We start from the raw sequence: 15,034 nt of genomic DNA, 5'->3' as shown, positions 1-15,034 counted from the left end.
TTGCCACCCACGAAAAAGCAAAATGCCCAACCTTCGCCGCCAGGTTTCCACACCCACGGTCGGAGGGGAATGCAATATGGATGAACTGGTCAGGCAGATTTTCGTACGCTTTTCCGCCACTCCCACTCATTCCACTAGTAGTACGCAAGCTCAGACAACAGTCTCTCAAACTAATACTAGTGGCCCCCACATGGGCACGTCAGCCGTGGTTCACCACGCTACTAGATCTCTCACTGGTTCCACATCAGAAATTACGGCTCACGCCATCCCTGTTAACACAGAACCATGGAGAAATAAGGCGCCCAGAACCAAGCCAACTGAATTTGGCGATCTGGCTCCTGAGGTCTTAGAGTTTGGCTACTTAAACGTACCACCAGACTGTATGAATATAATTAAAGAAGCTAGAAGACCCACCACTAGAGCATGTTATGCTGCTAAGTGGAAAAGATTTGCAATATGTTGTAACAACAATCACATTGATCCATTGGATGTTTCCATCCAAAATATTATTTGCTACCTTCTACACCTACAAAGGTCCAACTTGGCTTATTCTTCCATACGACTGCACCTAGCAGCAATTGCAGCCTATTTACAAAATAGACAGCATCTATCTCTCTTTAGAGTACCTGCGATAAAAGCATTTATGGAAGGATTAAAACTAATAATCCCACCTAGGTTACCACCTGCACCAGTATGGAACCTAAACGTGGTCCTTACAAGACTTATGGGTCCCCCTTTTGAGCCTTTACACAAGTTTGAACTGCAATTCCTAACATGGAAGACTGCCTTCCTTGTTGCCATCACTTCTCTCAGAAGAGTTAGTGAAATACAAGCATTCACAATAGAAGAACCATTTTTTCAGATACACCCTAACAAAGTGGTTCTTAGACCCAATCCAAAATTCCTGCCAAAAGTGATTACTCCTTTTCACCTTAACCAATCAGTAGAGTTACCAGTGTTTTTTCAAAACACAGACTCTGTTGCGGAAAGGGCTTTACACACCTTAGAAGTTAGAAGAGCTCTTTTATACTACACAGACAGGACTAAATCCTTCAGGAAGACAAAACAACTATTTGTATCTTTCTCTTCCCCACACAAGGGCAATCCCATCTCTAAAGGAGGAATTGCCAGATGGATTGTAAAGTGCATTCAAATATGCTATCAAAAAGCTAAACGTACACTAACAGTTCCTCCTAGAGCGCACTCCACTCGCAAACTAGGAGCCTCTATGGCTTTCTTAGGAAACATACCACTAGAGAACATATGTAAGGCAGCAACACGGTCTACCATACACACCTTCACTAAACACTATTGTGTTGACGTGCAAGCCAAGCAGCAAGCAGCAGTAGGTCAAGCTGTCCTTAAAACACTATTTCAGTATGCTGCAACGGATACAAGCGATCACCGCTCGGGGAGACACTGCTGCACAATCGTTGCTAAGTGTACAATCTGCAGCTCATATGCCTCGAACGGAATATGCTACTTACCAGTATGCATCTGTTCTTGGCATGTAGAGCTGCAGAGTTGTACACGCCCTCCCGCCTCCACGGGACTTGTATCCGTTCCAGTACTCATCTTACTTAGATGCACACGCATGGACATCCTTTCTCTTTACTTCTACTAACTCCATAATTTCCCATCATGGTGAAAAACAATCTGAGGATGGAGTCGATGACCATGCGCAGTATTGTCCAAGAGAGGAGTCACCTATCTCGTGACTACAAAGACTTCTTCCAAGAAGACAACAACCTGCAATCATCCGAGCCCAACACCAGGTGGCAATCTATTGCTAAGTGTACAACTCTGCAGCTCTACATGCCAAGAACAGATGCATACTGGTAAGTAGCATATTCCTTCATCTTTCTGATACTATACGTTTGGAAATCAGTTACTTTAACTGGATAGTTTATTAACAAACATTTGATGTAGGTTTGAGTGATCATAGTGAGAAATCATAATGATTTAATCTGTGTAGTAAAGATGATAGATGGCTCCATGACAGTGAAGTAAACAGTCTAGGATTTGTGAGTCCCTTCCCTATTCAACCATGCTGTGGGAACAGACTTCAGGGGACCCTGTAAACGCTGATGTGTGGACAGACATGTCTATTACACAAGACTCTTGAAAATATATAATTAAGTAAAAAAACAAAAAACTAGCTGGTACTGGACTCTATGTAATTGATTCATATTACAAACCAAATGGGTCATCAAGCTTAGCACCGACCTTTAAACCCTTGTGTTGCTGTGCTAAATTGATAATTTACTGGGAAACTACTTTAAAAAGAAAAAGGCTGGGAATGTTTCACACTAAGCTTTTTGGTGGAAGCCCTTACTCTCCGCCAATGAACTGTTACTTTCAGAAGGAAAGGACGTCCTCTAAAAATTGCGGACCTAGGCTGCTGTTGCACTGAGCTGTTGAGCTCCATTGAAGTGGCCTTGGTGGTACTTTATTTACACCAAAGACTTTCAAAATACCGGACTCTTATCTTGTGCCTGCTTGTGTTATGTCGAGCAGTCACCATCTATGCCAGGTGCTCAAGAGTGAATATGCGGACAGAGCTCTGAAGTGATTAAAGCAATGACACACAAAGGTGTGCTGATAAAAATAAAAGACATCCTTTGTGTGTAGGACTGAATGTTTTGAAAATGCAATGAGTAGCTACCATATAATATCCCGCTAAGTTCTGGAGTGAAAAGTAGTTGATGACCAGAATAAGTTGACAAGAGCTTCAGGATCAAACTGCATAAAGCAAAAGATCATTTTGGAGGTGGGTTGACCCTTTTCCATAATGTTAATTCTGGTAGTGGAATGTTAGTAAACAAGACATCTAGCCACAGATTCCTTACCTTTGAACTTACAGGCGTCAGGCTGGATCTGGACGATTTTTGATAGCAGTACCCCTGCACGCTGGTAGATGGTGTCTGTCGACTCCGCATGACGGCGGTGGCAGCGTGACGACCAATGGAGATCTATCTGATGAAGGAGACCTGCGCTTTCTGCGACCTTCAGCTCTTGTCCCGTATCTCTGTAACCTTCCCCGTGTCTGACGCCGAGGCCTCTGCATCGCCAGCGCCCACCGGCTGCACCTCCCCAATCATCATTCTGGATGACGCAGAGCCCGTCAGGCATCCACCTAAGACGGCACCAACGGAGCTCCATGCAGTTCAACCTAACCTATTTTGAACGGTTACGAATGGATTAAGAGGATTGGGAGGAGGAGCAGGATCCCACAGCCTCAAGATATAGACTGGTATGAGGAACTGGGTGATGCCTGTAGCCTGGATACCTCCCCAGATTCTGGCATGCTGCTTCCCCATACCTGTCTAAGGAGGAGGGAGTGTCATTTACAGTGTGGCCCGTATCGCTGCGGAGGTCTTGGACCTGGTGCTTCCTACAATGGCAGGCAAGGCTAACATCTTGACAGAGGTCATGCAGGCTGGTGTCTCCACCTTGGACCCCTTGCTGCGTTTTAATGAGGCCTTGACGGACATTCTTCTGGACACCTGGTCCAAGCCCAGCGCAGGGGCTTCTGTTAACAGAACGATTGCACACTGCGATCACCCTGCACCAGGCGACCCAGCCTTCCTCAACGCCCACCCCACGCCACAAAGCTTTGTGGTCCAAGGTTCCACTTTCCTTGGCACATTCCCTTCCGTACCTCAGGACGGAGAATCCAAAAGAGTGGAAACCTTTGGGAAGAAAAGTTTCTCTTCCGCCAGTCTAGCATTGCAGTCGGTGAACAGCGCATGCCTTTTGGGCCGTTATTCCCATTTGATATGGAATACAGTTGTGCAGGTGCTGCCCAGGCTCTCAGAGGATGACTGGATTCTGCTCTCCCAGGCTACTTCAGACGGGAGAGATGGAGCGAAGTTCACTGTTCGCTGAGGCTTGGACACTACAGACAAGCTAAGCAGAGCGATTTCCTCGACAGTGGCCAAACGGCGCCACGCCTGGCTGAGGACATCTGGAGTTTCAGGGTATATCAAGGCTAATCTTACAGACATGCACTTTGATGGCTCCTGACTCTTTGGAGACCGGGCAGACGCAGCGCTTGAGCGTTTTAAGGACTTTGCGGGGCCGTGGATTCAGTTCACCTCGACCCAGCGGTTTGGACGGCCAGAAGTCTAGCCAAGCCACAATCCCCTCCCCCACTGCAAAACCTACCTGGTCTGATCCCCCTGAATCCAAAATGTCTAGTTGGTGGAAAGGATACACCATCACCTCCACTACTGGCAGGACATCACCTCAGACAGGTGGCTGTTGCAAATAGTCTGATGGGGATACTCCCTCCCCTTCTAGACTACCCCTCCACCCATGCCTTCAGCTTAAGATTGGCTGGCGGAGGATCACCTTGCCCTACTCTATGAGAAAGTCCAGATTCTTTTGGCCAAGGGAGCTATAGAGAGTTCCCAGGCCAGAAATAGGCTGTGATTGTTATTCTCACTATTTTCTGGTTCCAAAGGACAGAGGCCTTTGTCCTATCCCAGACCTCAGAGCCCTCAACTACTTTCTCAAGAAGGAGAACTTCAAGATCCTTACCCTTGCTCAGGTCTTCTCTTCTCTGTTCTAGACCTTGGAGACTGGATGGTAGCGTTAGACATGCAGGATGCCTATTTTACATATTCCAGTCCTGCCTGCCCATCGGCGCTACCTGCAGTTTACGGTGGACCATGATCACTTTCAGTTTGCTGTGCTCTCTTTTGTCCTCACCAGTGCCCCTCTGGTGTTCACTAAGGTGATGGCGATGGTCGCAGCCCATCTGTGAAGATTAGGGGTCCCAGTCTTCCCCTATCTCGACGACTGGTTCCTTAAGGCGGGCTCGTCCCAAGCAGTCGTCTCCCACCTCCAGACTACGGCGAACCTCCTGCACCCCCGGGGTTCACTATCAACATGCTGAAGTTGCACCTGGCTCCCTCGCAGACGATCCCTTTAATCGGGGCAGTTCTGGACACCGTGCAGTTTCAGACTTATCCTCCTGAGCGGGGAGTCCAGGATATTCAGGCTATGATACCGATGTTTCAGCCTCTATCCTGGAATTCGGTGAAATTGACTCTGAGGCTGTTGGTCCTCATGGCCTCCTGCATCTAACTTATGGACCATGCCAGATGGAATATGCAGGCTCTGCAGTGGGACCTGAATTTCCAATGGGCACAGCAACTAGGAAATCTCACCAAACTTGTTCAGATAATGGAGGGCACTGCGAAAGACCTGCAGTAGTGGCTAACAAACCGTATTTGGGTTGGAGGCAGACCCCTCTCCTTCACCACTCAGACCTCACAGTAGTGACAGATGCGTCCCTTCTGGGATGGGGTGGCCATCTGGGAGAGGTGCATATCAGAGGACTCTGGTCTGTGGTGGAAGCCTGGCTCCATACCAACCTGTTGGAGGTTCAGGCGATCCGGTTGGCACTGAAAGCCTTTTTTACCATCCCTCAAAGGAAGGCTTGTTCAAGTGTTCATGGAAAAGACTGCTGCCCTATAGTTCTGCAACAAAGACGGCTGAGTAGGGGTGTGTACCCTTTGTCAAGAGGCCCTGCTTCTCTGGATTTGGTTGTTCCCATGAGGCACAGGGTCAGACTGATTTGCATATGGCCATGTCTGAACTGGGGTGGCGGAGTGAGCTAAAGAATGGTGATGGATTAAACCCAGATCAGTTGACTGGGGGTGAGTGTTTGTATTGTCAACGCTCCGTCCATCACCACCTTTGGTTTTTCTTAGTTGGAACAGGGCATTTCCCTGGTGGTTCAACATCTGACCGGTTCTTGCAGTTCACGAGTGGCGTCTCTATCTGGAGGTGGTTCAAGGTCTCTTTTAACAGTGGGGAGAGCCTTGGTTAGATCTATTCGCCTCCGATGAGAACACATGTCAGCAGTTTTACGTGTTGGAGTTTCCAAGGCGGCTCTCGCTCGACAACGCTTCTCATCTCGAGTCGAGCTCAGGCGTCATGTACTCCTTTACGCCCATACCATTCTTGCCCAGAGTGCTCAGGAAGATCAGGAGTGACCGAGCACAAATCATTTTTGTGGCTCCGGACTGGGCACGGAGAGTCTGGCATTCCAAGCTTCTGTCCATGAGCATCGATCCTCGATTTTGCTGACCCTTCGGGAGGATCTTCTGTCACAGCAGCAGGGAGGAGTTCTCCACCTGAACCTGTCCACTCTCAGCCTCCTTGCGTAGAGATTGAGCAGCAACAGGTGACATCTTTTGACCTTCCTGTCAAAGTCTGCAAAGTTATCCTGGCAGCCAGGCGTTCCTCCACAAAGTCTGTATACCCTTGCTGATGGAACACATTTTGTAAATATTGTACAGAAAAGTCTATTGAGCCCTTAACTGCCTCTCTTTCAGATGTTATCATGTTTATTCTTTCCTTGGCCCAGCAGGGCTCTGCACTGGGAACTCTGAAGGGCTACCTTTCAGGCAAATCTTCATTTCTTCAGCTGCCAGATCAGCCTTTCAATTTTTAAATCCTCTTTTGCAGAGATTTCTGAAGGGTTTAGCCCATTTGTTTCCCCCTTCCCCTTTTATTATGCCACAGTGGGACCTTAATTTGGTCCTTAACTTCTTGATGTGTTCACCGTTTGAGCCGCTACACAGCTGCCCTCTGCGACTGCTCACTATCAAAACAGCCTTTTTGGTGGCAGTCAACTCTGCCAGGAGGGTGAACAAACTGCAGGCACTGTCATCACAGCCTTTTTCCGGACAAAGTTGTACTCCGGACTAGGGCATCTTTTCTGCCAAAGGTGTTAACACCCTTCCATCTGGGACAGTCTGTTACTCTGCCCACTTTCTATGCACCTCTGCTTCTCCACATCTGGACACAAAAAGAGACTTCAACCTTGATCGCACCAAAAAGTTTCAGGCGGATGACCAACTCTTTATAGGGTAGATGGAAGCAAAGAAGGGGCGTGCTGTCCAAAAGAGGACCATATTACGCTTGGTTATCTTCTGTATCAAAATATGTTACGCCTTAGGGAAGGAATAACCTCCAGAAGGCCTTAGGGCTCATTCTCCTAGAGCGAAGACAGCCAGCACGGCACTCCAGAATGGTGTCTCAGTTGCTGAGATCTGCCAAGCGGCCATGTGGGCATCTCTGCACACGTTCTCTAGGCACTATTGCCTGGATTCTCAGGGAGGGCCTGTTTGGCCGCTCTGTCTTGCAGGATTTTGTGGTATAAAGCTTTTCCGCAGTCCCACCTCCGGGGAAGGTATTGCTTGGATATCTGTTCAAAGGTAAGGAATCTGCAGCTAGATGTCTCTATCAGATGGACAAGTTACTTACCTTCGATAACACCTTCTCTGGTAGAGACATGATGTAGCCGCAGATTCCTTACTGACCTGCCCATCCTCCCTGCACTGTGGAATGGTTTTTGGTGTCAGAGTTGTTCCTCTTCAGGGCCCTAGTTGTCGTTTTAACACACCATGGTCACTCACTTTATGGTTCCGCGCTTCTGGCGTGGAAAGTTGTGATAAGTACTGACGTCAGTGTGGCGGTTATGTTGACGACGTAGATGACAATGAACACGATGCCGATGACTAACACTGAGTAGACCAACGCCATCTACTCTTAGATCCAGCCTGAAACCTGGAAGTTCAAAGGTAAGGAATCTTCGGGCTAGATCATGTCTCTATCAGATCAGGCGTTACCGAAGTTAAGTAACTTGACCTTCGTGGACTGTCATCTGGAACAGTAGGAGGATGGAAGCACTTGAATGCCAATAAATTAGGCTATGTGGTGGGTGGAACGAGGGTCCTACATATCTTTTGAGATGCAGACAGAGCAGTTCCTGGGCAAACTGTGCAATGTCAATAATTGAAACAATTGGTGGAATATTTTGACACTAACTTTGAAAGATTTACCATTGCTGGACAGATTTTCATTCAGTGAAAATTGACCGGTGTATACAAATTTGTGCAATGATTTATCTGAATAGCGTTTCGCCCCAGTATTAAAGAGATCATTGAATGACGGCATGGTTCAATACATTAGCAATACACTTGTGTGCATTTTTTACTGGTTTCTTGTGGTGTTGCAAGTTATGAAAAATGTGACAATAAAAAAACTATATGGAAAAAAAAGTAAAAGCTTGATGAGCTTTAAAGTCTACTTTTCCAAGTATCGTACCCCTGTTATTTTCAGGTGTGGAAAATGGACAGAAGTCTTCGCCCCATCTTAGATGTTGTCCTCTGAACTTTTTCCTTGCAATGACAAATTCGAAATGCTGTGGCCCAAGTTCTGTATTCCGAGGATCTAGGAGACTGGTTGATAGCGTTTCCTGCGCTTTCTGGAAAGCCAAGAGACTTTCACTCCTTTGTGCTTACCTTTGGCCTTACCTGTGCCCTTACCTGTGCACCCCTGGTGTTTACTAAGATGATGAGGGTGATCACAGCCCATCTGCGGATGTTGGGAATACCAGTCCATCCATACCGCAACGACTGGTTGCTGAAGGAGGGGTACCCTCAAATAGTCGTAGACCACCTCCAGGTGGCAACTGACCCTTTTTACAACAGACCCATTCATCTGAGTCATCCTGGATGTAGTGTTTTCCTAGCCTTCCTTCCACCTCAACAAGTCTAGTACATCCAGGTTATGATCCCAATGTTTTAACTTTTGACCTGGGTCTCTGTGAGAGCCGCTCTAATGCGTCTTGGCCTCCTTCACCCTGCTTGTAGACAATGTGAGGGGGCACGTGCCAGCTATGCAGTGGAACCTAAAGTCCAAGTGGGCTCAGCACCAAGGGGACATTTAAGAGTCCATCCAGGTGTCAGAGGAGACCATCAAAGACCTGCTGTAGTGGCTGCTTGGCTGCAATTGGACTGACAGCAGATCCCTCTCTCTACCCTTCCCAGAGCCAATGGTCATGACAGATTCATTGTTGCTTGGTTGGGGAGATTATCTGGCAGCGGTGGAGATCAAAACACTCTGGTCTCTGGCGGAGACCCATCTCCATATCAACTTGTTGGAGTTGCAGGTGATTTATTTGGCACAGAATGTGTTCCTTCTGACCATCAGGAGACAGTGAGTTGCAGGTGTTCACAGAAAACATATCAGCTATGTGGTACTGCAACAAACTGGGCAGTGTGGGGTTGTGGGTCTTGTGCCAGGAGGTTCTAAGTCAATGGAAGTGGCTGAATGGTCAAGGCATCTCGCTGCTTGCCCAGAACCTGGCAGGATCTTTAAATGCCAGGGCAGACGAACTCCGTGGACACTGCTTTGCTGATCACAAATGGCAATTACACACGGAGGTGGAACAGGGTGTCTTCCTTTTGAACTTTAAAGTTACCAAGGTGAATCTCTCTTGGAGATGTCGTCTGCCTGGACTGGAGCTTGGGACTCATGTACATCTTTCTGACCCTACCTCTCCAGTCCAGAATATTGAAAGAGATAAAAAAAAAGACTGGGTTCCAGTAATCCAGGTGACTCCGAACTGGGGTAGCAGTGTGGTATCCAGAACTTCTGGCATGAGTATGTCATCTGATTCTGCTGCCTCTTCAGGAGGCCCTCCTGTCACAACAGCAGGATCAGGACTTGCACCAAGCCTACACAACCTACAACCTCCTTCCTTTGACACTGAACAGCAACAGTTGATGGCTTTCGATCTTCCTCACAAAGTAGTTAGTGTCATCCTGTCAGTCAAGTGTCCTTCCACCAAAACTATACATGCAGGACAGTTCGAGAGGCTTGTTGTCTGGTGTTCCTCTTGTTACATTCAGCCTTTACAGGGAAAGTTGTCTGACAATTTATTGTTTTGTCAATCTCTAACCCAGTAAGGCGTTGCTGTGGCAAAAGTTAAGGGTTGTCTTTCGGTCCTTATAGCCTTCCTATACTTACCCGATCTGCCATCACTTTTCAAATCACCTAGTTGTCATTTGTTTCTTGATATACGTTTCCTGAATGGGCTGATCCAAAGGTTCCTGCCAACCCCTTTTGAAGTGCCCCATTTAGTTCTCTTCTACTTGATGTGCATTGTTTCTAACCAGTGTATAGATGTCCCATCAGCCATTTGATGATAAAGATTGTATTCCTCATCGCTATCACCTCTGCAAAGCAAGTGAGGGAACTTCAGGCCTTGTCCATCCAAGAAGCTTACACATCTTTCTTTCCAGACAAACCTGTCCTCCAGACAAAATGTATTTCTTCTCAAAGGTAGTCATGCCCTTCCACAAAGGGCAATCCATTACTTTGACCTCATCCGTCCAAGGAAGAGGAGCAACTCCACCGTCTTGATACTAAGAGGGCCCTCAGTTTTAAATTGATCGTACCAGAGTCCATACATTAGACAATCTCCTTTATTTGGGCTTCTCTGGAGCCAAAAAGCACTATCTTCTAATGGATTGTATTGTGCCTAAAGATCTGCTATTGGCTAATCAAGAAGCAGCCCCCAGAAGGTTTTCACGCTAATTTCACCAGAGCAAAGCCTGCTTGTACTGCGCTGGCAGGCAATATGCCAGGCTTGGATATCTGCCAGGCTGCCACGTGGGTGTCCTGCCACACTTTCATGGAACACTATTGAATGGTCTGGTAGGATGGGCCCTTAGTTCGATCTGTCCTGCAGGATGTCCTGGTCAGAGTTATTCTAGAATCACCAGCCGGAGAGGCACCGGTATGGTATCCATTCACAAGGTAAAGATTTTATGGATAGACGTCTCTATCAGAAGTATAAGATACTTCCCTTTGGTAATTCCTTTTCTGGTAGACACTCCATCTAACAGCAGATTCTTTACAGACCCACCCTCCTCCACAATCCGTGGAATGGACTCATACAGTCCATTAATGAGCTTCCGGAATCGCAGATCTCCGCATTGGCACATTCTGATTTCTGTGGGCTCTGCATTTGACGGCCCAAAGATCAGAAAGTATCTGACAACAGCATGTGGAAGTGGTGCACATATAATGACCCTGATGCCACATCTGAGATAGGGCAGACTCAACTGGGAGCTGCGCGATGCCATCTACCTCCTCTTCCAGAACAGGCATTGTCAAAGGTAAGTAACTTGTTCTTCTAAACAAAGGTCAACATATTCGTGAAGATGAACAGTAAATGGAATCGGAGTTCATGTTGAACATAATGATGTGCCTGAACAAGGCTTCTATATTATATCAGTAGACTGTGCTGCGTCCTAACACTGCCCAATAAACTAATGGTATTCCCTGACTTCTGCAGACATTCTTCCTGGTGTGGAGCACTAACCCCAGGTTGAACACGAATAGCATGTTTCATTTGTTTGCTCTTACGTGAGTTTTACAGCTTGTTCCTACTAACCTTTCACTTGTTTAATTGATATGACACATAAAGCAGTGTGAGCATGTTTGCCTTGAGTAACTGCAAGTCTAATCACACAAGTTCTTGTTTCCTTCAATGGAACGTGAGTGTGTGTAGTGTCAGATTGTGATGTGTTGGATTACTTCCCCTTGTTCTTCTCGTGGGTGACCTCAATGGCTGGGTGATTTGTGGATGTGGCACAAGTGCATTGGATTCCGTCCCAGGAGGTTCTTGACCTCCCTGTTCGGTGGTCCCTATGGCCCAGACTAACCACTGACTGTATTTGCGTCCATTGGCTGACGGTAGATTAGTGCACCCATTCAGCACAAATCCTTTAATATCCTGTAGTAAAAGTTCATGGATTAAACTCCTTTCTTCCCAGATTTGATTTGAAATTATGACTTTTTAAAAAAATTGCCAACCTTGTCTTCCTGTGGTCTTGCGAGGCACTACATTTTCTTTGTGCTTTTAGTAATATCCTATCAGATGTCAAGGGACCAGTGATTCCTGACCACCACAAAAACTCACCCTAAAAAAGGCCCCTAATATTAGGTAAATCTTCATTCACATCCAGCATTTCAAGCTGGTGGAGTTCGGACTCTCCATTAAACATCCAGTTGAGCATCTGCAAAGAACATCCTTGTCCACGGGGTCATCTGCACTTCATCCCCTCCTGCTGTTGGTGTCACTTGCTGTCTTTCTAGGAAAGAGGATTTCTGTTGGTGTTTGTGACTACTTTCTTGCCTTCATTCACATGGTCTGTTCATGTGATATGAAGCATGGTTCCGGTTTTGTGTTGGGAGATCTAGGCTGTCTCTTTCCATCCTTCTACCTACTGCCTAGAAAGGGCTTTACAAGTCAATCACCCAGCACTCATCAGGCTGCTCTGCGTCTCCTAGAGAGGGAATTCAGAGTGAAGATATTGTCATTCGTTTCGTCAGAGCTCAGCCAAATGTTAGCAAATCTTTAAGAAATATTTTGTTAACGCGCTTCCCTAAGAAGACTAAGTAGGTTGTTCACTGCGTAGTCCTCCACATTAAAGCAATTTTTATTATGCAAACATTCCCAAATATAAACCTAGATCAAGCACTTTCTTTTCTGTGGAAATAATTGATTTGATAAGGATAGTCCCCACATAAGAAAATTACATCACACCACTAGTGAGTCAATGACTGTAGACGTATTTATTTTTCTAAATCCCACTCTGATGAGCAAATGCCTTCAAAGTTGTCTCCGGTTCTTTCATAGAAGCAGGTTCCCCGCCCCAAAATAAATCTCTCCAAAGACACAAAGCGGCTCTCGCTTTGAAGGTAATCACATTTACCACAGCATTTCGGTACCATGACTCTGGGAGGAAACTTGTCGCCTAGTGTGCTGGGCTCACTCTCCGCAGCCTGTTAACCTTTCTTGGTGCACGTTTAGTGTGATCTGAAAACTGTAACTTTCGTTGAACGAGAGAAACACAAGACTGCCTCTAGAGACCAAATTTGTCTCTTTACCTGGAAGAATGGTCAAGATTGTGTTTGTCCCAATCCCTTAATCTACAAATATGTTGTGCAAAGAGTCTCACTTTATAGTCTCGTCATCAAAGTTCATATCCCATCAGATGTCTGGTCAACCAGGGACTCCAATCTAAAACGTCTTTGAGCAGCAGTTTGGTCCAGGGTTGAGAAGCAACTATATTTTTGAGGACAGAATTCCTCCTCTCCTTGTTTGTTTTATATCCATAATGTGTGTTTTTTGTCCCAGAATTTCAGGATCAAGAATTCTTTCCATGGCGGTTTTCACCACTGGAACAATTTTGCATTGTTTGAACTTTCAGTGATGTTACTTATGGCTATTTCTCTTCCCCTTCAGGGTAACGACATCATTGCAGCAGCAAAACGAATGGCACTGCTGATGGCAGAGATGTCACGCCTGGTCAGGGGGGTGAGTGGAAACAAACGTGCCCTGATCCAGTGTGCTAAGGACATTGCCAAGGCTTCGGATGAGGTTACACGTCTTGCCAAGGAGGTTGCTAAGCAGTGCACTGACAAGCGGATCCGGACCAATCTCCTCCAGGTGAGGTGCTGGAAATTTAGAGTGACATATGCCAAAGAAACAGTAGATTGCATTCTCATGCAGAAGAGATGGGAATGTGTGGGATTGGGGGAGGAGGTTGGCTCTAATTTATCTGCCTGTCATTCCTCAGCACTCTCGTTTTCAATTTTGTTTGTTTACTGTAATGTAATTATATTACTGTATCCAACTAGAACATTACTTTCTTTATTTTTTGCCAGTTAATAGGAATGTGGATGTGTTTGTATGTATGCATGTGTGTGTGTGTGTGTGTGTGTGTGTGTGTATAAATACACACACAAACACATATACAAGTGTGTGTATATGTATGTACATAGATATTTATATATAGATATATACATCCACACACATATTCATTGAAGAAAACAAAAGCTAAAGTAGCTTTATAGTTAGTTGAATTTGTCAGTGACAACATTAACTTATTGAACTAAAATAAAACACAGAAATTCACCAGTTATAGTTAACAGAGCTAACTGTGATTTGCGCTCCCGCCATTCACTGCTTATGACCTCACATACTACATCTCTCATGACATGTTGTGTGACATAATTTAACACATTACTCATGACCTCCCAAATGCTTGCAGCAAGAGCCAGCATTGCTCTCACCCGACGAAGACGGCACTAATGCTGCTCCCCTCAAGCAGTTGCAATATTTTGAAACGGGCAGGAAAACAGATCAAAATTCTGCTTCTAGAAGACTGGAGCATTTTCAAAGTTCACACCCGCTGGGAGCAGACTTGGTTCTGCCAAGCAAGAGAGAACATAGATTTTCCTGCCCGCACCAGTGTGGGTAGGGAAACTGCTATGTAATGGAGATGTATGTAATGGAGATGGGCTCCCTGGGACATAATGGAGATGGGCTCCCCGGGACGTAGCTTGTTAGCCACCCTAAGGGATGGGAGGTCACCGGGCCCATTAAGGGCACAGGGAGGGGGAAGCGCAGCCCCAATCCCCATATAAACTAATTTCCGGAGGCTTGGGGAGGGGGGCCGCACCGTCTCCTCACTTACATGCAAATTTCAGCTCCAAGAGTGGACTCCCTAGGGGCTTTAATGGCTCGGGAACAGGGGCCCGGCCACAACCCTCCCCTTTATGAATACTGCCCTGGAGGTGGACTCCTTGGGGCAGAAACCTAATAAATGTGGTTCAATTGGATGAATGGGTTACTTCCATTAGGCAATTACATCTCTAGAAGCAACATTGTTAATCTAGCAAAGCTTCTGCCAATAGGAGGCCTTAGGGGTTGCAGAAATGATAGAGACATATTATTTGACATTGAATTACTTTGTTTCCACTGCTTATCTGGCAGAAACAAAAGTGAATCTACAGACCAGCTGAGCAGGCTAACTGTGTCCTATCACTACTGGAAATTATCTTGGTTCGGTGCAGGACTCTATGGATCAGATCTGTCTTTTTGCAGTGTAAATCTGAGACTACTAGCACTGACTGGGCATGGAACCCTGGTTTGTAGGCCATCTGCATTTCAGCATTTAAGAATTCATCAAGGTACTTTGGAATTTGTTAGAGACCTCTAGCCGCAGATTCCTTATCTTAGAATTCTATCCAGGTGCCAGACTGGCTCTGGAAATGTTTGTACAGCAATACTTCTGCGCGTTGGTAGAGGGCATCGAGCAACTTTGTAGCAACATCCTCCCTCGGATGTGATGTCGACTGAGTCTATATTACCCCT

At 46.2% G+C, this 15,034-nt stretch overlaps 1 protein-coding gene across 2 annotated transcripts in view; it reads left to right on the top strand.

The window, feature by feature from the left end:
• Positions 1-15,034, top strand: part of VCL (vinculin) — a 349,916-nt gene that overhangs the window by 271,803 nt on the left and 63,079 nt on the right. For both annotated transcript variants that reach the window (XM_078642750.1, XM_078642749.1), the window contains one exon: positions 13,121-13,324. In XM_078642750.1, coding sequence (XP_078498876.1) covers positions 13,121-13,324 — 204 coding nt within the window. The remainder of the gene's footprint in view (positions 1-13,120; positions 13,325-15,034) is intronic.

Source organism: Lissotriton helveticus, chromosome 5_1 (assembly GCF_964261635.1).
Source record: "Lissotriton helveticus chromosome 5_1, aLisHel1.1, whole genome shotgun sequence".
NCBI classification, from domain to species: Eukaryota; Metazoa; Chordata; class Amphibia; order Caudata; family Salamandridae; genus Lissotriton; species Lissotriton helveticus.
This window is presented reverse-complemented; position numbering and strand designations above follow the sequence as displayed.